Source organism: Narcine bancroftii, chromosome 2, assembly GCF_036971445.1.
Source record: "Narcine bancroftii isolate sNarBan1 chromosome 2, sNarBan1.hap1, whole genome shotgun sequence".
Taxonomy (NCBI): domain Eukaryota; kingdom Metazoa; phylum Chordata; class Chondrichthyes; order Torpediniformes; family Narcinidae; genus Narcine; species Narcine bancroftii.
Genome location: NC_091470.1, coordinates 363,108,701 through 363,132,226, shown reverse-complemented (window position 1 = coordinate 363,132,226; position 23,526 = coordinate 363,108,701). Strand labels below are relative to the sequence as shown.

General features: G+C 44.5%; 1 protein-coding gene across 2 annotated transcripts in view; it reads left to right on the top strand.

Annotated features, from left to right (window-relative positions):
• The window catches only part of LOC138755821 (cadherin-7-like), a 176,362-nt gene that overhangs the window by 103,427 nt on the left and 49,409 nt on the right, over positions 1–23,526 (top strand). For both annotated transcript variants that reach the window (XM_069922499.1, XM_069922500.1), the window contains exons 7-8: positions 372–625; positions 19,250–19,386. In XM_069922499.1, coding sequence (XP_069778600.1) covers positions 372–625; positions 19,250–19,386 — 391 coding nt within the window. The remainder of the gene's footprint in view (positions 1–371; positions 626–19,249; positions 19,387–23,526) is intronic.

Genomic DNA, 23,526 nt, shown 5'->3' with positions numbered 1-23,526 from the left:
TTAGGAAAAGAAATGTGTCCAGAGATTGATTAGTCAGGACATCAAAGGTTATGGAGAGAAGGCCAGGCAGTGGTGGAAATGGTCAGCTCAAGATTAAATGTTGGGGCATGGGTTAAATGGCTATTTCTGCTCTTATTTATTTTGGTCCCATCACAGAATTAGTCCAGAACCCAAATGACTAACAAGAGTGATGCCCACAGCTTGAGTGTTAATTAACACAGTGGGATGGAGTTACTTCAGAGATCAAACAAGCAACTAATCAGACAGTTGACCAGTGATCTGCCTTGGAGCGCGCAGCTGATCAATAAGCTGATGTCTTTAGTTTTAGCAATGATGTGTGGCAATAGAACCCTGTCTCTGCTTTCTTCCAGACTCTGGACTATGAGAGCAAGCGGCGGTTTAGCCTCAGAGTGGAAGCCCGCAACAAGTACATCGATCCGCGGCTGGTCCAGCAGGGACAGTTCAAAGACACGACCAATGTAAAGATCAATGTCCTCGACATCGATGAGGCCCCTCTCTTCCTCTCTCCCACCTACACTTTCAGGGTTCAGGAGAACCAAGAGACTGGAGCCTTTGTGGGAGAGGTAAAAGCCAAGGATCCCGATATTGCAAACAATCCAATCAGGTAGGTGAGAGTGATGGAGCTGATTGCCAATTCTATTAAGCAATGTGAAAACTCTCCACTCTGCACTGATTGCACAAGATCCTGCTGTCTCTCCAACAACAGAGAGGAAATTGCATACTTAAATCTTGCCTTTTCATTTCTTTAAACAGGATAAAAAATTCAAGGCATTGAAAATGGTTGGGAGGGATAGATGAACATTTAAAGCAAGTGACCATTACTGGTTTTCATCATGTTTTTGTGTTATACAGAATGAACTGGTGACTCAGTGCAAGTTCATTCTTGTGGTGATGGCCTTGATCATTTTGTTCAGGCTTGTTGGTGCTTCCTGTACTTGTGTCTTATAGTCTTTTGGGGGAATGTGGATTAAATGCATCCGTGGCCATATTCAGATGTAAAGTCGCAACCTTTCCCTCCAAACCATTAGAACAATCATAAGCTGTCCCCGACGTGCATGAGTTTCCCCGGGAGCTCCAGTTGCTGTCCCCCCTCCAAAGCATACAGGGTAGGTAGGTTCATTGGGCGACACAGGTTTCATGGTCCTTTTATGATAATGTAGCAATATTTTTTTTAAAGTGTTTGAGTTTCAGGAGGTGAAGCGACTGATATGGATGATATGGAGAGAGTAAGGATGATATGGAGGGAGTAAGGATGATATGGAGGGAGTAAGGATGATATGGAGGGAGTAAGGATGATATGGAGGGAGTACAGATGATATGGAGGGAGTAAGGATGATATGGAGGGAGTAAGGATGATATGGAGGAAGTAGAGATGATATGGAGGGAGTAAGAATGATATGGAGGGAGTACAGATGATATGGAGGGAGTAAGGATGATATGGAGGGAGTAAGGATGATATGGAGGGAGTAAGGATGATATGAAGAGTGTACGAATGGTATGGAGGGAGTAAGGATGATATGGAGGGAGTGAGGATGATATGGAGGGAGTGAGGATGATATGGAGGGAGTAAGGATGATATGGAGAGAGTAAGGTGCGGCTACATTTGAGCAGTGGGGTGATATATCATTTGGTTTCATTTCATCAAATGTACTTCATTTTGTTGAGTTCTACCCCAATGGTTCTCAACCTTTTTCTTCCCACTCACATCCCACTTTAAATATTCCCTATGCTTAAGGGATTGCTTAAGGTTGGTGGAAAGAAAAAGTTTGCAAACCACTGTTTTAATCATACCTCATTGACTCGTAAGGTGCACAGTTTCCTATCTCCAAAGAAAATGAACCATTGACAATTTTTCTCAAGCAAAATATTTCAGTAATGATTGGGACCTGAGCAGTGATTCTCAACCTTCCCTTCCCTCCCACGTCCCACCTTAAGCAATCCCTTACTAATCACAGAGCACGGATTGCAATGGGGGTGACTTACGGTGGCATGTGAATGGAAAGAAAAAGGTTGAGAACCACTGGTCTAGACCTTTACAGCCCAGAAACGGGCTCTATGATCAACCTGTCAGAACTAACTAAATTGTCAAATTGAACTAAAAAGAGGCATGTGGAACTCACGAGCCATGTATAGAAATAGTTGGTCAATGTTTCAAGGTGGGACCCTTTATCGAGACTAAATAGGAAGAGGAGGAGAGCTGTCTGCCTGAAGGAGTACCCTCCAAGCCTAAAATAATCCCATTTCCCAAATGGTGGAGGAAGAGATGGAATATTCTTACCACCGTAGCAAAAGGAAGATTAACCTCAGAGAATTGACATCCATAGAGTTCAACTGGAAATGTGCCCCTCAATCCTATACCTCCCAGCTAATGCTAAGACAAATCTGCCTTCCTGCCCCTGAAGCCCGCTCCACCATTCGGTAGGATCGAGGCTGATTTGATCTTGCCTTATGTTCCACTTCCCCTTGTAGTCTTCATAAATTTTTGCTCTTCTATAACAGACAAATGAGCCCACCTCAGCTTGGATTATAATCAACACCTTAGCTTCTCTAGTTTTCCATCAGTGAGTTCCACAGATTCTCTCCTGAAGAAGGGCCCAGGCCCAAAACATTGCCTTTGACTGTGCCCTGCTGAGTTTATCCAGATTCTGATTTCTAATTTATTGTCAGAGTACATACATGAAATTACAAACAACCCTGAGATTCTTTTTTCTTGCGGGTACAGCAGAATTACCACTAAATTGGTAGTGCAAAAATAAACTGTAAATGTGTAAACAAAGACCCCAGCATCTGTAGATTTTCTCGTTTACCTCCAAAGATTCACAGCCCTTTGCTTGAAGAAATTTCTCCCTGACTCCGTTTTATCAAGCCAACCACTTATTCTGAAAATGCTACATCTTTTGGGCTGAACAGGGTTTCATTGCCCTACCTTCTTTCTCCTTGAGGAGGCAGTACTGGGTTGCATCCTGAACCCTTGTGGTCTGTTCCCATCATGCCTTTTGATAAAGACTTCCAGGAGTTTGAACCAGTGAATAGAAAGAGAGGATGAGGATTTGTATAAATGAAGGCTGAGTGTGTTGCACAGTGGAGTTCAAAGTTCAGATTTATTGTCTGAATGCATATGTGACATCACATAGAGCCCTGAGATTCTTTTTTTCCTGCTAACCAGGTAGAATTTCTACTTATCTGTAATGCAAAATAAAAACTGTACTCAAAAAAAGATAAGCGTACTAGAGAGTAAAATGTCAATAAGAAGGCAGGGCAAACAAATTGTGCAATAATGAATCTTGTGCAAAGTTAGGGTCTTGAGATGTGTCTCTGATGGAGTTTGTCGTTGAGGAGTTTGATGGTGGAGGGGTAGCGGCTCTTCCTGAACCTGGTGCTACAGGTCTTGTGGCACCGATACCTTTTACCTGATGCAGACTGGGAGATCGCTTGGCTGAGCACATTCACTCTGTTCGCATCAGCGACAGGGATCTCTCAGTGGTTAACTACTTCAATTCCGCGCCCCATTCCCATGCTGACGTGTCTGTCCATGGCCTCATGTACTCTCTCACCAAGACCTCCTGTAAATTGGACTTACTCCTCCCCCTTCTCCTCCCACCTACCAGTTTGTTCATTTTTCATCCCTTGATCAAGGGCTCAAGCTCGAAACATTAGTTATGCATCTTTATCTTTGATAAAGTACATTGTTTGATCTGCTGAGTTTCTCCAGCACAGTGTTTTTACCAATCCCCCCATCCATCTGTGCCATGTTGAGTGGAAGACAATTAACTACAAATGATAATCAATAAGGCTCAAGCTGAGTGCGATGGAATAAACGCCACTGGTCCGGATATTCATAGCTTTAGTCACACTCAAGAAACTCGACCCGAGGGGAGTCACATGATGGAATAGTGGCCGGTGGGGTAAAACCAGCCCTCTCTAGAAAAAAGAAAACAAGTCAAGAAAAGACAAAGCTTAACAAATATAAAGTATAAGAAATAGAAGATAAAGTTGCAGAGAAGAGAAAGAAGATGGAACCCAAGAAGGAAAAAGTAAAAACAACGGGGAAAAAATAAAAAATTCACCAGAAAAGAAAGGAGAAGGACTTACCTGCATGAAAATAACAGGGAGCCGTGGTGGAGAAGAGCGCCCAATCTCTGAAGTCGGTGCCGGCCCCGCGGAGTCGCAAGCCCCCCATCAGTGGACTGCAAAAATCGCTCTCTGACCCAAACAAAAGTGCGCAACTGCGTAATCAAAGGTAAAAGGAAACACTGGTGGGAGGAGGGGTTCAGCCGAGGAGTGGGCAAACACGGCGCGACCAGCTGAGGGATGCCCGACACCGGGGCTCTCAGCTGGAAGATGAGGAAGGCGGCAGGAGAGGGAGTGAGGAACCAGGTGAGGAAGAAAGTCGATGGGGTGAACGGCAAGAGGAGCAACATCAGGAGGCCTGGCAGATGAGCAGACCAGGAGGGAAGGATCAACAACAAGAGGCCCAGCAAGAAGAGGCCCGGCAAAGTGATACAAGCAACTCATCAGGAGAGACACAGATACAAAGAAGAGAAGAAGAAGATACAAACAAGAAGGCAGGGCAAACAAACTGTGCAATAATGAATCTTGTGCAAAGTTAGGGTCTTGAGATGTGTCTCTGATGGAATTTGTTGTTGAGGAGTTCGATGGGTGAGGGGTAGCAGCTTTTCCTGAAGGTACAGACAGGAGAAGAGGAAGAAGAAGACCAAGATCTTCACAGAGAAATAGAAGGTAAAACAGATGGACAGAATATAGATAAAGCCTTTCTTAAAGAACAAATGAGATCACTAAAAGAATGGTCATCATTAGAATTTAATGCAATTAAAAGAAAAATGAAAAGAATAGAAGATAAAATGCAAAGTTTAGAACTGGTAATGACAGAAATAGGGAAAAGAGTATAGAATGTGGAAGAGCGGGAAATGGCTGTAGAAATGGAAGTAAATGACTTAAGAGGAAAATTGGAAGAAAGTGACAAAAAAATTAAAGAGACACAAGAGTTGTTATCTCAGAAAATTGATATGTTGGAAAATTATAGTAGGCGAAACAAAATAAAAATAGTGGGCCTGAAGGAGGATGAAGAAGGCACAGACATGAAGGAATTTATAAAAGGAATGGTCCTGAAGGTCCTGGGAATGACAGAAATGCAGGAAGAAATGGAAATAGAAAGGGCACACAGAGCATTAGCTCCGTAACAGCAGACACATCAAAAACCAAGATCCATCTTAGTAAAATTTTTGAGATACACGACAAGAGAAAATATACTGGAGCGGGAAAGGAATAAAGTTAAAGATAATAAACCCTTGGAATACAAGGGTCAAAAAATATTTTTTTTACCCAGACATAAGTTTTGAGCTGTTAAAGAAGAGGAAAGAGTTTAATACAGCGAAATCGATTCTATGGAAAAAAGGTCATAAATTCATGTTAAGACATCCAGCCGTGCTTAAAATATTTATACCCGGGGAGCAAAACAGACTGTTCTCAGATCCGGAGGAAGCACAAGAATTTGCAGAATGTTTGCAGGATAGAAGGAGAGATGAAGAGATGTAATAAAAATGATAAAGTATATATAAACATGTAAAAACAATGTATATGTAAAGAACTAAAGAGGGAAAAGAGAAGGGAAGGAAGGAAAGGGGGATAAAGGGAGAGCTTTGTTATATGTGTTAAATAAAAAGTGTTTTCTGAGGGGGTTGGGTGGGAGAGAATAACCGTCACTGCAAAATCATTTGACACTTGTGAGCAAGATCGCAACCCAAATGGAAAGGGAAGTTGTGGTTGCCTGGCAAGGGATAAGAGGCAATTCAGAGAGGAGGGGGGGCATTTGTGGTTAAGCTAATATTGGGTGTGGGAATTGTTGGAGTATTTTATGTTTTAAATGTGTTGTCACACATTGAGTTTAAAAAGGGAAAACTGAGAGATGAAAATGGGAAAAGGGGGATGGAGGTGGTGAAGAAGTGGAAAAGAGGTGTAAACATTAATGGAATACATAACCAAATTAAAAGGAAGAGGCTATTAAATTTATTGAGAAATGAAAAAATAGATATAGCATTTGTGCAGGAACATAACAAATTAAAGAGAGACTGGGTAGGATATGTAGCGGCAGGATCGTATAATTCAAAAGCTAGAGGTGTAGATATATTAGTGAACAATAAACACGAGGTTACGCATGATACAATATAATTGGTTACACAGGTTATATATCACTCCTCAAAAATTAAAAGAATGGGACCCAACAGTATCAGACAGATGTTTTCGCTGTAAGAAGGAAACGGGAACAACAGTACCTGCAATTTGGGCGTGTGAGGAAGTGGAAAAGATTTGGGAAGATCTAAATCAGGTATTAAATAAAATCACAAAAAGCAACATACCAAAAAATCCAGAGATCTTTCTTTTAAGTAACATAAGAAGTAAGGAATGAGGCCTCACATTGTATAAAGCGCAAAAAAAGGTTCATTATGATAGCCTTAGCAGTAGCAAAAAAGGGTATAATGTTAACTTGGAAAATGGAAGAGAGCCTGAGGATACCGCAATGGTACATGGAAATGAATAAATGTATTCCATTGCAAAAAATAACATATAATTTAAAAAATAAAGTCACATTATTTGAACAAATTTAGGAACCGTACATGGAACATAACAGAAAGGGCCTACCGCAAACCTCCACCCCCTAAAATGATAAGAAGACAAAATGGTTTGATTCAGTGTGTAAAAACAGATGATGCATTTTTCTTGTTTATTTTTCATTGTGTGAAGACATTGTTTTATGGTTTTATTGTATTGTATATGTTGAATATTTATTGGTTTTGGAGGGGAGTGGGAAGGGGGGGAAGGAGGGAAGGTGGAAAAAAAAGGGAGAAACTGCCACTGTGTATATTTAATGAGAAACGTTTGTACATATTTTGGTTGATATGGTTCACAGTGTGAAAAATAAAAAATTATAATAAAAAAAAAGAAACTTGACCCGCTTGATTGTCAGCCCATCCACAGCCTTCCACTCACTTAACCACAGGCGCGCAGTTTGTTTGCAGGATGCATCGCAGGCTTCTTGGCTACCACCTTAGAAGCCAAACCCACTCACCCTGGAGTTCGAACACAGAGGACAGCAAAAGCATGATCTGGAAATAACCTTCAAACTCGCACAACATCCTGAATTGGAACTATATCGCTGTTCCCTCACCATTTCTGGGTCAAACTCAGCTGGGTGGCTCGAAAGAGTCTCTATTTTCTTTTTTTTAAAAAAGCACAACTGGTAAAGGTTCCATTATTGTCACATAATACTACTTTTAAAATGTTAACTATGTGAAATTTTGAGTCATTTGTCTACCATAAGTCAGAATCATCACTTGTCCAGCGCCCCTCATAGTACCTGGTGTTCTGAGGCCATCTCCCCTACTGACCAGACCTGTGTCTGCTTGGCTTCCGACATCAGACAATCCCAGGCCTATTCAGGCTATTATGTGCAGATGCTGGGGACCTTAACCAGACGAAGAATTTTTGCAGAAGTTAGGTAGATCATGGGTAAAAATGTTGAGTCAATATTAAGAGTTCAGATTCCTGACCATTTCTACCTGCTGACTTCCTCCAGCAATTCTTTGTCTGCTCTCAATTTTCTCAGAACCATGAGGAAATTCAGCATGTCTTACTGATATTTACAGGTGCACATTAAAAAGTATCCTGTCTGGGTGCATCACAGGCTTTTTACAGGAATTGAGACCACAAAAAACTGCCGAAAATTATGAACACAACTGAGGCCATCACACACCTCGACTGTGTTTATACTTCTCACTGTAAGAACACAAGACCATCAGCCAAATGGGCTACTCAGCCCATTGAGTCTGCTCTGCTGATCCATTTTCCCATTCAGTCCCACTGTCTGACCTTTCCCCCCTCCCCCCACCATAACCGTTGATATCCTGGCTAATCAAGAACCTTAAATACACGCAATGACTTGCCCTCCACAACCGACTGTGGCAACAAATACACGCAATGACTTGGGCTCCACAACCACCCGTGGCAACAAATTTCACACATTTACCAGGCCTCTGGCAAAAGAAATCTCTCCGCATCTCTGTTCTAAGTGGACGCTCTTCAATCCTGAAGTTGTGCCCTCTTGTTCTAGACTCTTTCCACCATGAGAAACAACCATTCCACATCTCCTCTGTCCCCGCCTCTCAATGTTCAGAATGTTTCAATTGGACCCCCCTCATTGTCCTAAATTTTACGAGTTCAGGCCAAGACATTTTGGGCCTGAGCCCTTTCTCAAGGTGTGAGTAAAAAACAGGCAAGGGGCCTATCTTTAAAAAAAGCTGTTGATAGGGAAGAATGGGAGGGGGAAGAGTACAGACCAACAGACAAAATGTGTTCATTGGATGTAATGTGGATGGAGTGAGGGAAGGTTAGAATTAATAGGGGTTGTAATTATAGCATTATCTCCTATGGACACTGCCAAGACTTGCTGAGCTTCCCCAGATTCTCTGTGCTTTTACCAGATTTCAGATTCAGATTTATTGTCAGAGTATATACATCACATCACATACAAGCCTGAGATTCCTGTGGGCAAGGCAGAATTACCACTTATTGGCAGTGCAACAAAAAAAATGGATTTAACGTACACAAGTAAACAAATAAAGAAAGGTAATCAAACTGACAGTGCAATACAGAGAAAACTATATCAATAAAAGTGCAAGCATAAGAATTCTGATATTCTCACTTCGCTCCTTATCATTTTGTGGGTCTGCACCCTTCCCCCAGCCAGCATTGTCTCTATTCTGAGATTTCCTGCTTTTTGCTTATTCTGCTTGAAGGGCTCACGCCCAAAGTGTTGGCGATATATCTTTGTCTAAGGTGGACGATGAAACACCGGCTCAGTTCCTCCAGCATTGTGGTGTGTTTTTACTGCCATCACCCCATCTGCAGACTTTCGTGTTTCCCTCCTTAAATGACTCCCTGATTGAGTTTGGCGTTGAGGGGTCTGATAGCGGAGGGGTCCAGTAAATGGCGTCCAATGTTCCTCAAGGAAATGATAGGGTGAAGAGTTCGCCTCAGTTTACAAATCACTTTATGAATTCATCAGTTTATTGTCTCAATTTTTCTTTTGAGATTCTGTTGGATCTCAAAGCAATTCTATCAATCCCATCCTCCCCCACACCTGGTCCTGCTGAATGGTGGCCAACATGAATGAGTTGGGTCAAAGGGCCAGTTTCAGTTCTGCCTCAATCTGAACCAATGACTCATTCCTCTTGTCGAGTGTTTACTTATTGATGCCTCCTCAAAATATGCAGTCATTCGTGGTGTTTGGAAGGAGAGCAAGGTGTTGGTGAGTTTGTGGAAGAGAAGTTTGGTGTTTGAGGTTGTGATGTGCCGCAGGGATCAGTGCTGGGCCCTCAGTGGGGTGTTGGAGGTACAGGTTGAAGACCCTTTATCCGAGTACTTGAAATCCAAAATAATTCAAAATCCAAAACTTTATTCATCCCTGGTCCTATAAGATAATAGAGTTCAGAAATTCCGTTCGGAGAACAGGACGTAGCAGATGTAAGTAGTGCATTATTGAGTGTAGATTTTTCAATATATGTCGACCAGTTAATTTGTGACAGATGTAAATATTTGTGCCATTAAGTGCTTGTCTTCAGACTCCTGTACCTTTTTCCCGATGGTAGCAGAGTGAAGAGGTCATAGCCTGGGTGGTGGGGGATCTCTGAGGATAGAGGCTGCTTTTTTAAGACACTGCCTCATGTAGATGTCCTTGATGGAGTGAATTTTGGTGTCTGTGATGTCGCAGGGTGAGTTAACAACCCTCTGGGGTTATATTCTTTTCCTGAGAGTTGGCGTCTCCGTACCAGGCAGTGACATAACCAGCCAGAATGCTCTCTACCTGTAGAAGTGTACAAGAGTCTTGGGTGACATGCAGAATCTCCTCAGACACCTCACGAAGTATAGCCATTGGCGAGCCTTCTTTGTGATGTGTTAACTTGGAGGCTCCAGGACAGATTCTCAGAGATGTTGACACGCAGGAATTTGAAGTTCTTGATCCCCCCTCCACTACTGAACCCTCGATGAGGACTGGGTCGTGTTCCCCTGACTTCCTCCTGAAGTCCATAATCATCTCTTTGGTTTTGCTGACATTGAGCACAAAGGTTGTCCTCAATGATATTCTTGCCCCAGGTTAAAAAAAAAGGTGCTGGCTGTTTACCTTGAGTAAGTCTCTCGCCATCTTGTAAACCTTTATTCAGGGTTGGTTTCTCTTTAAGTAAAGTTTTTTTTAATTTATGATTGTTAAATCATATAACATCATTTATAACATATTCATACAGAAAGTATATAATTGAATAAAACACCCTCCCCATCCTCCCTCATCCACCCCACTAACACACTCCCTCCTCCCTCATCCACCCCACTAACACACTCCCTCCTCCCTCATCCACCCCACTAACACACTCCCTCCTCCCTCATCCACCCCACTAACACACTCCCTCCTCCCTCATCCACCCCACTAACACACTCCCTCCTCCCTCATCCACCCCACTAACACACTCCCTCCTCCCTCATCCACCCCACTAACACACTCCCTCCTCCCTCATCCACCCCACTAACACACTCCCTCCTCCCTCATCCACCCCACTAACACACTCCCTCCTCCCTCATCCACCCCACTAACACACTCCCTCCTCCCTCATCCACCCCACTAACACACTCCCTCCTCCCTCATCCACCCCACTAACACACTCCCTCCTCCCTCATCCACCCCACTAACACACTCCCTCCTCCCTCATCCACCCCACTAACACACTCCCTCCTCCCTCATCCACCCCACTAACACACTCCCTCCTCCCTCATCCACCCCACTAACACACTCCCTCCTCCCTCATCCACCCCACTAACACACTCCCTCCTCCCTCATCCACCCCACTAACACACTCCCTCCTCCCTCATCCACCCCACTAACACACTCCCTCCTCCCTCATCCACCCCACTAACACACTCCCTCCTCCCTCATCCACCCCACTAACACACTCCCTCCTCCCTCATCCACCCCACTAACACACTCCCTCCTCCCTCATCCACCCCACTAACACACTCCCTCCTCCCTCATCCACCCCACTAACACACTCCCTCCTCCCTCATCCACCCCACTAACACACTCCCTCCTCCCTCATCCACCCCACTAACACACTCCCTCCTCCCTCATCCACCCCACTAACACACTCCCTCCTCCCTCATCCACCCCACTAACACACTCCCTCCTCCCTCATCCACCCCACTAACACACTCCCTCCTCCCTCATCCACCCCACTAACACACTCCCTCCTCCCTCATCCACCCCACTAACACACTCCCTCCTCCCTCATCCACCCCACTAACACACTCCCTCCTCCCTCATCCACCCCACTAACACACTCCCTCCTCCCTCATCCACCCCACTAACACACTCCCTCCTCCCTCATCCACCCCACTAACACACTCCCTCCTCCTCCTTCCACCCCACTAACACACTCCCTCCTCCCTCATCCACCCCACTAACACACTCCCTCCTCCCTCATCCACCCCACTAACACACTCCCTCCTCCCTCATCCACCCCACTAACACACTCCCTCCTCCCTCATCCACCCCACTAACACACTCCCTCCTCCCTCATCCACCCCACTAACACACTCCCTCCTCCCTCATCCACCCCACTAACACACTCCCTCCTCCCTCATCCACCCCACTAACACACTCCCTCCTCCCTCATCCACCCCACTAACACACTCCCTCCTCCCTCATCCACCCCACTAACACACTCCCTCCTCCCTCATCCACCCCACTAACACACTCCCTCCTCCCTCATCCACCCCACTAACACACTCCCTCCTCCCTCATCCACCCCACTAACACACTCCCTCCTCCCTCATCCACCCCACTAACACACTCCCTCCTCCCTCATCCACCCCACTAACACACTCCCTCCTCCCTCATCCACCCCACTAACACACTCCCTCCTCCCTCATCCACCCCACTAACACACTCCCTCCTCCCTCATCCACCCCACTAACACACTCCCTCCTCCCTCATCCACCCCACTAACACACTCCCTCCTCCCTCATCCACCCCACTAACACACTCCCTCCTCCCTCATCCACCCCACTAACACACTCCCTCCTCCCTCATCCACCCCACTAACACACTCCCTCCTCCCTCATCCACCCCACTAACACACTCCCTCCTCCCTCATCCACCCCACTAACACACTCCCTCCTCCCTCATCCACCCCACTAACACACTCCCTCCTCCCTCATCCACCCCACTAACACACTCCCTCCTCCCTCATCCACCCCACTAACACACTCCCTCCTCCCTCATCCACCCCACTAACACACTCCCTCCTCCCTCATCCACCCCACTAACACACTCCCTCCTCCCTCATCCACCCCACTAACACACTCCCTCCTCCCTCATCCACCCCACTAACACACTCCCTCCTCCCTCATCCACCCCACTAACACACTCCCTCCTCCCTCATCCACCCCACTAACACACTCCCTCCTCCCTCATCCACCCCACTAACACACTCCCTCCTCCCTCATCCACCCCACTAACACACTCCCTCCTCCCTCATCCACCCCACTAACACACTCCCTCCTCCCTCATCCACCCCACTAACACACTCCCTCCTCCCTCATCCACCCCACTAACACACTCCCTCCTCCTCCTTCCACCCCACTAACACACTCCCTCCTCCTCCTTCCACCCCACTAACACACTCCCTCCTCCCTCATCCACCCCACTAACACACTCCCTCCTCCCTCATCCACCCCACTAACACACTCCCTCCTCCCTCATCCACCCCACTAACACACTCCCTCCTCCCTCATCCACCCCACTAACACACTCCCTCCTCCCTCATCCACCCCACTAACACACTCCCTCCTCCCTCATCCACCCCACTAACACACTCCCTCCTCCCTCATCCACCCCACTAACACACTCCCTCCTCCTCCTTCCACCCCACTAACACACTCCCTCCTCCCTCATCCACCCCACTAACACACTCCCTCCTCCCTCATCCACCCCACTAACACACTCCCTCCTCCCTCATCCACCCCACTAACACACTCCCTCCTCCCTCATCCACCCCACTAACACACTCCCTCCTCCCTCATCCACCCCACTAACACACTCCCTCCTCCCTCATCCACCCCACTAACACACTCCCTCCTCCCTCATCCACCCCACTAACACACTCCCTCCTCCCTCATCCACCCCACTAACACACTCCCTCCTCCCTCATCCACCCCACTAACACACTCCCTCCTCCCTCATTCACCCCACTAACACACTCCCTCCTCCCTCATCCACCCCACTAACACACTCCCTCCTCCCTCATCCACCCCACTAACACACTCCCTCCTCCCTCATCCACCCCACTAACACACTCCCTCCTCCCTCATCCACCCCACTAACACACTCCCTCCTCCCTCATCCACCCCACTAACACACTCCCTCCTCCCTCATCCACCCCACTAACACACTCCCTCCTCCCTCATCCACCCCACTAACACACTCCCTCCTCCCTCATCCACCCCACTAACACACTCCCTCCTCCCTCATCCACCCCACTAACACACTCCCTCCTCCCTCATCCACCCCACTAACACACTCCCTCCTCCCTCATCCACCCCACTAACACACTCCCTCCTCCCTCATCCACCCCACTAACACACTCCCTCCTCCCTCATCCACCCCACTAACACACTCCCTCCTCCCTCATCCACCCCACTAACACACTCCCTCCTCCCTCATCCACCCCACTAACACACTCCCTCCTCCCTCATCCACCCCACTAACACACTCCCTCCTCCCTCATCCACCCCACTAACACACTCCCTCCTCCCTCATCCACCCCACTAACACACACCATTAAATTTTCAATCCAAGAATTTTTAGGTATGGGTTCCATACTTTCACAAAAGAATGATATTTACCCCTCAACTCTTTTCTAAAGGAATACAAGATTTCATTTCAGTTATGCCATCTTTGCATTCTTAAAACTAAATCAGGTTTCCAGGTGATGGCCAAATATTTTTTTAGAAACAGCCAAAGCTAAACATAGAGATTCAATTTGATACATAGTCAATCTTAATCCTAAAGTAATCAAATTAATATCCCCTAATAAAAACAACATTGGATCAAACAGAAGACTCTCTTGAAGTAAAGTTATATGGTTTGGTAGGGACCTCCCCCATCGCTGGATTCCAGATTAAGAATATTTGTGCACGAAAACAGTCCGTTCTGTTTACCATGTCCTGCCAACTATCGAGTACCTGTATCAACCAATCCCAGGTACGAGGCCTTGGCCTTCACATCTTGGCTATTCAAATGCTTGTCGAGTTTAAAATGCTGAGACTCCCTGCCCCTGCCGCCATTTTGGCCACTGTGTACCAGATTCCAAACATCATCTGAGCGGGAATTTTATTTTTTTTCTCCTCGGAACTCCTCTGATCCATCACTTTAAACCTGCTTGGAATTCCTATGTTTCATTGAAGAAAATAAAGTTTGGATCAGGGAACCCTCCAAAAATCACTGTTGGTGCATGTCTTCTGTTATGAGCCCAAAGGACCCCAAAACCCAGCAGCAATAGACATTCACCAAGACAAGTAGTTTTTAAAACAAAAGTTATTTTTAATCAACTTTAAACATGAAAACAGAATCAAACTTTAACTTGTCTCTATACTTAACTAACCCAAATTAACCCCCTTCTAATTCTAAGTGCACGTGTATGTAAATTTTAAAACAATTATTTGGTTCACAGTTCAATCTCACTTCTTCTTCCCAGTTCTCTGGCTGCGGGCAATCCTTATACTGTGCACAGAATTTAACATGTATAAAGTTCACCAGGCTTTGGTGCTTGAAAGGTAAATGGTTACCGCTCAGGAAGTTTCTTGTAGGGTTTGCAGGGAGAGATTTGTTGTTCCAGGATTTCCACAACTGAGGTACCACCATTAGCCACCTCAATGTCTCGCTGATGAAACTTTCCCCATCAGGGTTCTCCAGATGATAACCTCTTTCTTTCAGACTACCACAGAGTTCTGTTCTGTTCCTCTTATTCCAAGAGAAACATCAGACAGATCGCACTTCTAGCCATCCACTGATCTGGAACTTTGTTTCCAACCAGCTCTTCCTGGCTTGTTTCAGCCGTGACGGTTCAGTCTCTTTTCAGCGTTACACACACTAGCTGAGAGGGCTCGTCTTCTCTCCCTCTCTCCAACTGCCAGAAAGCCCACGTGACTCTCTCACTTGCAAAACCCCTACCTTTTTCAGCAAACAAAAGGAATTCTTCTCCTTGGTCAAGATGTTGTCTTAGATAAACAAAACCCAGGGGTGACCTTTCTGTGAGCACACTGTAAGTACTTTTTAAAGCCAGTTTGTCTTGTACAAACAATAGTCTTTCGTTTCATGACATCATTTCAATTAGCACCTACTTGTGAAATGTGCATCACATTCTCCAGAGATCCTGGAATGTTACTGAATATGAATTCTTCAGTCTTTCAAATAAGATCTGTTTTAAAATGTGTGTATGTATGTAACCCACTCTAAATCTTACCATAATCCCAGATATTTTTCATCCATTACTCTTCAGCTCATCAAAAGTATCAAGGTGTCACAGCTCTCAGCAAGAGATCACTTACCTCAGACAGCGAAAACACCAAAATACTGGAGGAACTCAGTAGATTAGGTTGCTGCATTTTTTGGGTTCTCTTCGAGGGATGCCTAACCTGAAGAGGTTTTCCTCCTCTCTTCATAGGGAGTTCTGTGTGAACCTCTCTCACTGCTCCCCTATGCATCCCCTGCTGCTCTCAAGCTCTGCAACGCGAGACCGGCTGAATTCCTTTCGTGCTGTTACTGCAATCACATCATCTGTATCATTTCTCACAACAAACTTAACTCGATCTCGGGGGCAGATTTGTTTTCCAAATAACAACATTAACACGGTTATCAAAGCGGTTAGTGCAATGCTATGATGACAGCACCAGTGATCCAGGTTAGAATCAGGTGCTGTCCGTGAGGAGTTTGTACGTTCTACCCATGTCTGCATGGGTTTTCTCCGTGTGCTCCAGTTTCCTCCCATCGTTCAGAATATATGGGAATTGTAAGCTAATTGGGTGGCACGAGCTTGTGGGCCAAAAGGGCCTGTTAATGAGTTGTATGTCTAAATTTTTTTTAATTAAACTTTTAAAATCAATTTTAAGCTAGAGGCAAAATTTTCTTCTGAATCAGAATTTATTGTCTTGAACATTGTCAAGAAACGTATTGTTTTGTGGCAGCATCTCAGGTGCAAAGATTGCTATAAATTATATTTTTAAAATATAATTTAGTACAAAAGAAGAGTAAATGAGGCCGTGTCTTTGTTCATTGTCCATTCAGGAATCTGATGATGAAGGGGAAGAAGCTGTCCTTCTACTGCTGGGTGTTCATCTTGTGACAGAGTATACAGATATGTTTTTTGGAGATAAATTGGGAAAGGTTTGTTAGAGTAGATCACATACAAACACTTTAAAACATCCTATTTAAAATACTCGAGCTCTGCTAATGCTAGACATGTCGGGGCTTCAAAGCCTTTGCAAATCTTTGGAGAGTGCCCATGAGACTTCACTAATAGATTGTTGTTTACAAAAAGGCAACAGATGAAAGAACTTGTCAGAGCCGCAGATTGTCTGCAGTGGAATTTACTGTTCTAAGAGGGTTGTGTGGTTTTGCAAGCAGAGAGGGTTATCCAGACTTTCTGTGTGTGTGTGTGTGTGTGTGTGTGTGTGTGTGTGTGTGTGTGTGTGTGTGTGTGTGTGTGTGTGTGTGTGTGTGTGTGTGTGTGTGTGTGTGTGTGTGTGTGTGTGTGAGAGAGAGAGAGGAAGAGAGAGAGAGAGAGAGAGAGAGGAAGAGAGAAACAAAGGTAACTTCTACACTGTTACAGCCAGCAACAGGAGCTGGGACTAGAACAGGAAAAGCTGGCAAGCTTGTGGAATATCCTATTTGGAAGACGGGTTGTGAGTTCTTAATTCAGCCTGGTCGAAACCCTTATGGTTCATGCAAGAGGAGGGTCTGGCTGTCTAATGTTTCACTTGGAAAAAGAGAAACAAAAAGGCACTCTGTGGTGACCTGAAAGAAAGAGGTTATCATCTGGAGAACCCTGAGGGAGAAGTTTCATCAGCGAGACACTGGAATGGCTGATTAAAAAGGAATCAGTTGTGGGTGTCCTGGAACAACAAATCTCTCTCTGAAAACCGACAACAACCTTCCTGAGTGGTTTACCTTTCAAGCACCAAAGCCTGGTGAACTTTATAAATGTAAAATTCTGTGTACAGTATAAGAATTGCCTGCAACCAGTGAACTTGGAAGAATGAGAAGTGAGAGTCGACTGTGAACCAAAGGTCTTTTCTGAACTTACGCACACATTACATACACGTGCGCTTAGAATTAGAAGGGGGTTAAGTTAGGTTAGTTAAGTCAATCATGATAAGTTGAAGTTTGATTCTGTTTTCATGTTTAAACATAATTAAAAGCAACTTTTGTTTAAGTAACCATTTGAATTGGTGAAAATCTATTGCTGCTGGGTTTATGGGCCCTCTGAGCTCATAACAGTCTTTAGGCTCTTGTACCTCTTTCCCGATGGTAGCAGAGTGAAGAGGGCATGGCCTGGGTGGTGGGGGTAGTGGGGGTCATCCTTGAGGATTGAGGCTGCTTTCTTGACGCATTGCCTCAAACAATTTAATTTTTGCTCATTTACAAAGCCTTCCTCAATACCATTGCCTTAAAGACAGACCACGTTGGTTGTAAATTTGGAGCATTTTAAATCCATACCCAAATGCAAGCCTCTCATTTTGCATATTTGCTAAACTGACAATTTGATCGACAGGATCCGTCACTTGGTGAGTCAACAAAAGATCGCTTGCATCTTGCCAAACAATACCATCATAGAATTCACCTCTGATAGCCTGAACATGGCAGTATTTTGAAAGTGGCTTTTAGAACATAGCATACTACATTCAGCCTCGATGACGTGCTGACCTAATTTCCTACCAAAAAAAAATTAAGTCCTTCTTACATCATAAGCCTCTAATTTTTCATTTCATCCATGTGCCCGTCTAAGAGTTTCAGTAAACGCCTTTACTGTTTCAGTCTCTACCATCACCACAGGTAAGGCATTCCAAGCACCAGAAGTCTCTGTGTCAAACCCTTACCCCTGATGTCTCCCCTAAACTTCCCTCCCTTCACTTTGGACGGACACCTTTATCCCAGGGCAGGAGTAGCAAACGTCAGAGGACATCTGTCCAAAGTGAAGGGAGGAAAGTTTAGGGGAGATATCAAGGGGTAAGATTTTTTTTTTTACAGAGAGTTGTGGTGCCTGGAATACTTTGCCAGGGGTGGTGGTGGAAGCTGAAACATGAGGGGCATTTGAGAGACTAAGAGGCAGGCACATGGATGAAAAAAAAAATGGAGGGTTATGAGCGAGGAAGGGTTTATTTTTAAAAGATTTTGGTAGGAATGTGTAGGACAGCACAACATCGAGGGCTGAAGGGCTTGTACTGTGCTGTATGTTCTCTGATCTTTGGTGTTTGCTACTCTCTCCCTGAGAATGAGACACTGGTTGTCTACCTTATCTATGGTTCTAGAATATATAACCCTCTATGAAGTCACCTCTTATCCTTCTTCACTCCAAATAGAAAAGCACAAGCTCTGCTAACCTTGCTTCGTAAGACATATTTTCCAATTTAGGTAACATCCTGGTAAATCTCTGCTGCACCTTCTCCATAGCTTCCATATCCTTCCTATAATGAAGTGACCAGAACTTAATTTTAATTTTTAATGGAATGTAATTAAATTTAGACATACAGCTCAGTAACAGGCCATTTCGGCCCACGAGTCTGTGCCGATCCATTTGCATCCCATTAACCTACAACTCCCGGTATGTTTTGAACGGTGGGAGGAAACCGGAACCCCCGAGGAAAACCCATTCAGACGTGGGAAGAGTGTACAGACTCCTTACAGACAGTGTGGGATTCGAACCTTGGTCCCGATCGCTGACGCTGTAAAGGCATTGCGCTAACTGCTAGACCAACCGTACCGACGGAACTTGTTTTAATTTTGTGCTCCTTAGCAAATTAGTATTGGACAGGTTGTTTCTTCATTGGTGGGGCAGGATCCAACAGTCTTAAAATTGAATGGCTTGCTTCTTTATAAATTCCGCAGGTATTCGATCGATCATCAGACAGATACAGAGAGCGGTTTTATCATTGATCCAAACAATGGGACTATCATGACCGCCCAATCCCTTGATCGTGAGGAGGTCCCTTGGTATAATATATCGATCTTGGCTTCAGAAGCAAGTAAGTCCACCAGCGCGTGCTTGTCATACTCAACAGGTCAGGCACCATTGAAGCTGAGACGAGGGCACTCGATCTCTCTCCACTGACGCTATCTGACTTGTTGGGTGTGCAGAGCATTGCTATTTTTGTTTTGACTTTCCTTGGAATCTGCACCATTGATTCCTTTTGAAAGTTTCTTTCCGTCAGGGAGTCTTTTAGATTCTGTTCACCAGTGTTGAGCAACTAATTAATTTCAACTAATTATTTTCCTTTAATCTTTTTCAATTTACTGTTCCTTTTTCTAATGACACATGTGATGGGCATCAAGTCGATGAGGGGAGAATTGCATTTAAATAGCCAAAATACTCATCCTTTCACCACTCAATCATCTCTCCTTCACATCCTTCAGGTTGCACTGAAATTTCTCTTTATATTGTTTGATGGCCCTGGGTTATATCAGAACATAATCACAATGCTACCTGGAGGATGTTACTGGGTTATATCAGAATGCAATCACAATGCAACCTGGAGGATGTTACTGGGTTATATCAGAATGCAATCACAATGCAACCTGGAGGATGTTACTGGGTTATATCAGAATGCAATCACAATGCTACCTGGAGGATGTTACTGGGTTATATCAGAATGCAATCACAATGCTACCTGGAGGATGTTACTGGGTTATATCAGAATGCAATCACAATGCTACCTGGAGGATGTTACTGGGTTATATCAGAATGCAATCACAATGCTACCTGGAGGATGTTACTGGGTTATATCAGAATGCAATCACAATGCTACCTGGAGGATGTTACTGGGTTATATCAGAATGCAATCACAATGCTACCTGGAGGATGTTACTGGGTTATTTCAGAATACAATCACAATGCTACCTGGAGGATGTTACTGGGTTATATCAGAATGCAATCACAATGCTACCTGGAGGATGTTACTGGGTTATATCAGAATGTAATCACAATGTTACCTGGAGGATGTTACTGGGTTATATCAGAATGTAATCACAATGTTACCTGGAGGATGTTATGCACATTGAAGTGAGAGATTCATTTAACGCCCAACACTAGAACATGCACAAGACTTTGTAAATCCTCCACCTTCCACCTTGTGCGACATTAACCCTTTCGGCGAACTCATCATACGCTGTAAATTAAAATGTGACAGCAGTTTATCTCTCAGTGAGTGAATAAGGTAGTGGGATCATTTATCAGGTGCAAGAAGTCTTCTTAATGTTGGATTGTCAAAGGCTTCTCTGCACCTCTATTAATCAAGAGTCGCACAGATCAAAAACACAAAATCCCAAAACGGATTGGCGGTAGTTCTGGCGAAAGGCCATGCTGCTGCAGAGGCTGCGGGAGTACTGGAGGCGAATCCACGGACACTCTGTGGTGGGGGAAAATCTCTTTTACTTCCCTGATCTTTGTCTGCTTTTGGTGGACTAAAGGAAATTGTGTGTAACATTACATTTTTTTAAATTCAATTCAATTAAAAAAAAATTTAGACATACAGCACGGTAACAGCCAATTTTAGCCCATGAGTCCATGCTGCTCAATATACACCCAATTAACTTACACCCCCTGGTAGGTTTTGAACAGTGGGAGGAAACTGAATCCCCAGACATGGGGAGAAGGTACAAAATCCTTTCAGACAGCGTGGGATTTGATCCCTGGTCCCAATACCAAGGGGCCTTTATCTGTGCTGTACTGTTCTATCTCCTATCACCTTTTCTTCTTATTAGAATCCTGCATCACAGCCTTCACTTCCACTAATCACCCTTCCTTGAACTGTCACCAATCTCACCCTGTATGATTCAAAATTTTTATATTGTCCTGTAATAAAACATAAAATGTAATTTCCTTTAATCTAGCATAATATTACACTTGTTTTATTACAGGACAATAAAGGAATCTTGAATCTTGAACATTGGTCCACCATCCATGCTGCCCCATTTATAGGCCATTGACCCAAATTAGGAACGTAGGTCTCTATGGCAGATACTTAAACCAGCCAAATGATAACCATGAAACTCAATAAGATAAGAGACTACCCAGCAAAGGAGTGAAGATCATAAGACCTTAAAACATAGGAGCAGAAATAGCCCAGAGTCTGCCCCACCATTAAATCATGAGCTGATCCATTTTCCTGTTCTGCCCCACTGCCCCGCCTTCTCCCCAGAACCTTTGATGCCCTGACTAATCAAGAACCTATCAATCCATTTCTTAAAAACACCCAAAGATCTGGCCTCCACAACCACCAGTGGTAACAATTTCCACAGATCCACCATCCTCCGGCTAAAGAAATCCCTCCGTATCTCAGTTCGAAAAGGACACCTTCAATCCTGAAGTGGTGCCCTCTTGTCCCAGACTCCCCCACCATAGACAACGTTTTCTGCATCTACTCTGTTCACATCTTTCAACATTCCAAATGTTTCAGTGAGATCCCCTCATTCTCCCAAGTTCCAACGTACAGGCCAAGAGCCGTCAAATATTCCTCATATGGTAAGCCTTTCATTTCAGAAATCTGCCTTGTGAACCTCTTCTGAACCCTCTCCAATGTCAGAGCATCCTTTCTTAAACAAGGAGTCCAAAACTTCTCACAATACACTAAGTGAGGCCACATCAACGCCTTATAAAGAAACCACATTACTGCTCTTATGATGAGTAAAAGCTGCAGACAAGAGCATAAGATCTCACCTTCCCTTGTATCTGTCCTTCTAATTAAAAGAAAGATAAGGTAATTCAGTCTCTGCAGTTCACACGATCATTCAATAGATTGCGCCCAATCTGTGATCCAATTCAACATTTACCGTCCCTGAAAAGATGTGGTTAATCAAAATCTATTGCCGTTGGATTTGGAATCAACAACTGCTGGTCCATCAATTGGCACTCGTGGAAGGGTTCCAAGACTTCAACCAATTAGACGAGTTTGATTATTTGTCCCAAACAAAGATGGACTCAGCAGGGCAGATAGCAGCTTCAAAGACCGTCATAGGACGGCAGTAAGTCAAGACACCTTTATTTATCGTTCATGGCATACTTGCATGGTAAAGATGAGATAACGTTTCTCCAGGACTACGGAGCAGATTTACATAAATAGAAGTTAAAACACACTGAAATATTAAAATATTAAGATGTATACAGTAAAGGTCCATGCTATCCTATCCACATATGTTCTGGGAATTCAGGAGCCTGATGGCTTGAGGAAAAATGCTGTTGCCCAATCTGGATGTGAGGGCCCGAGTGCTACGTTACCTCCTACCAGATGGAAGAAAGGAGAACAGTTTACATGAGGGGTGTGTGGAGTCCTTCACAATGTTTATTGCCTTTCGCCTGTATCATGTGTTGTAGACGTCCATCACGGATGGAAGAGACCCCCAATAATCTTTTCCACTGACCGCAGTAAGAGCTCACCTTATCTCGGATGCCCACATGTCATGTGTTAATTGATATAAAAAGGAAATATGTTCACTGATTTGCTCTTCAATCTTTATCATAGAACATAGAACATTGCAGCACAGTCCAGGACTTTCAGCCCATGATATTGTGCAGAATTTTTTAAACCCATTACTCAACAATTTAATTCTTCCTGACCTCACACTCATAACCCTCTATTTTCCGAACATCTACGTTCCTGTCTAAGAATCTTCTGTCCCCATTGCACCAGCCTCCACCACCACCCCAGGCAATGCATTCCAGGCACCCACTACTCAAAACCTGCCTCTGACATCTCCCCTAAACTTTCCTCTGCTTACCTTAAATGGAAGTCATCCAGCATTTGATGTTGTTGCACCAGGAAAAAATGTAAGTACTGGCCGCCCACCCTATCGAAGCCCCTCATAATCTTATACACCTCTGTTAAGTCACCTGTCATCCTTCGTTGATTCAAAGAGAAAAGTCCTGACTCAGTCAACCTTGCTTCATCTGACACATTCGCCAATCCTGGCAACATCCTGGGAAATCTCCTTCACACCCTCTCCAAAGCATTCTCATCCTTCCTGTAACGAGCCGACCAGAACTGAACACAGTCTGAACAGAACTCAGCAGAGCTGCAACGTTAACCTGATGGCTTGAACTCAAATCCCTCGACTCAAAAAGACCAACACACCTGATCATGAGCTTGGACTTTAAGATATTAAATTTCCAA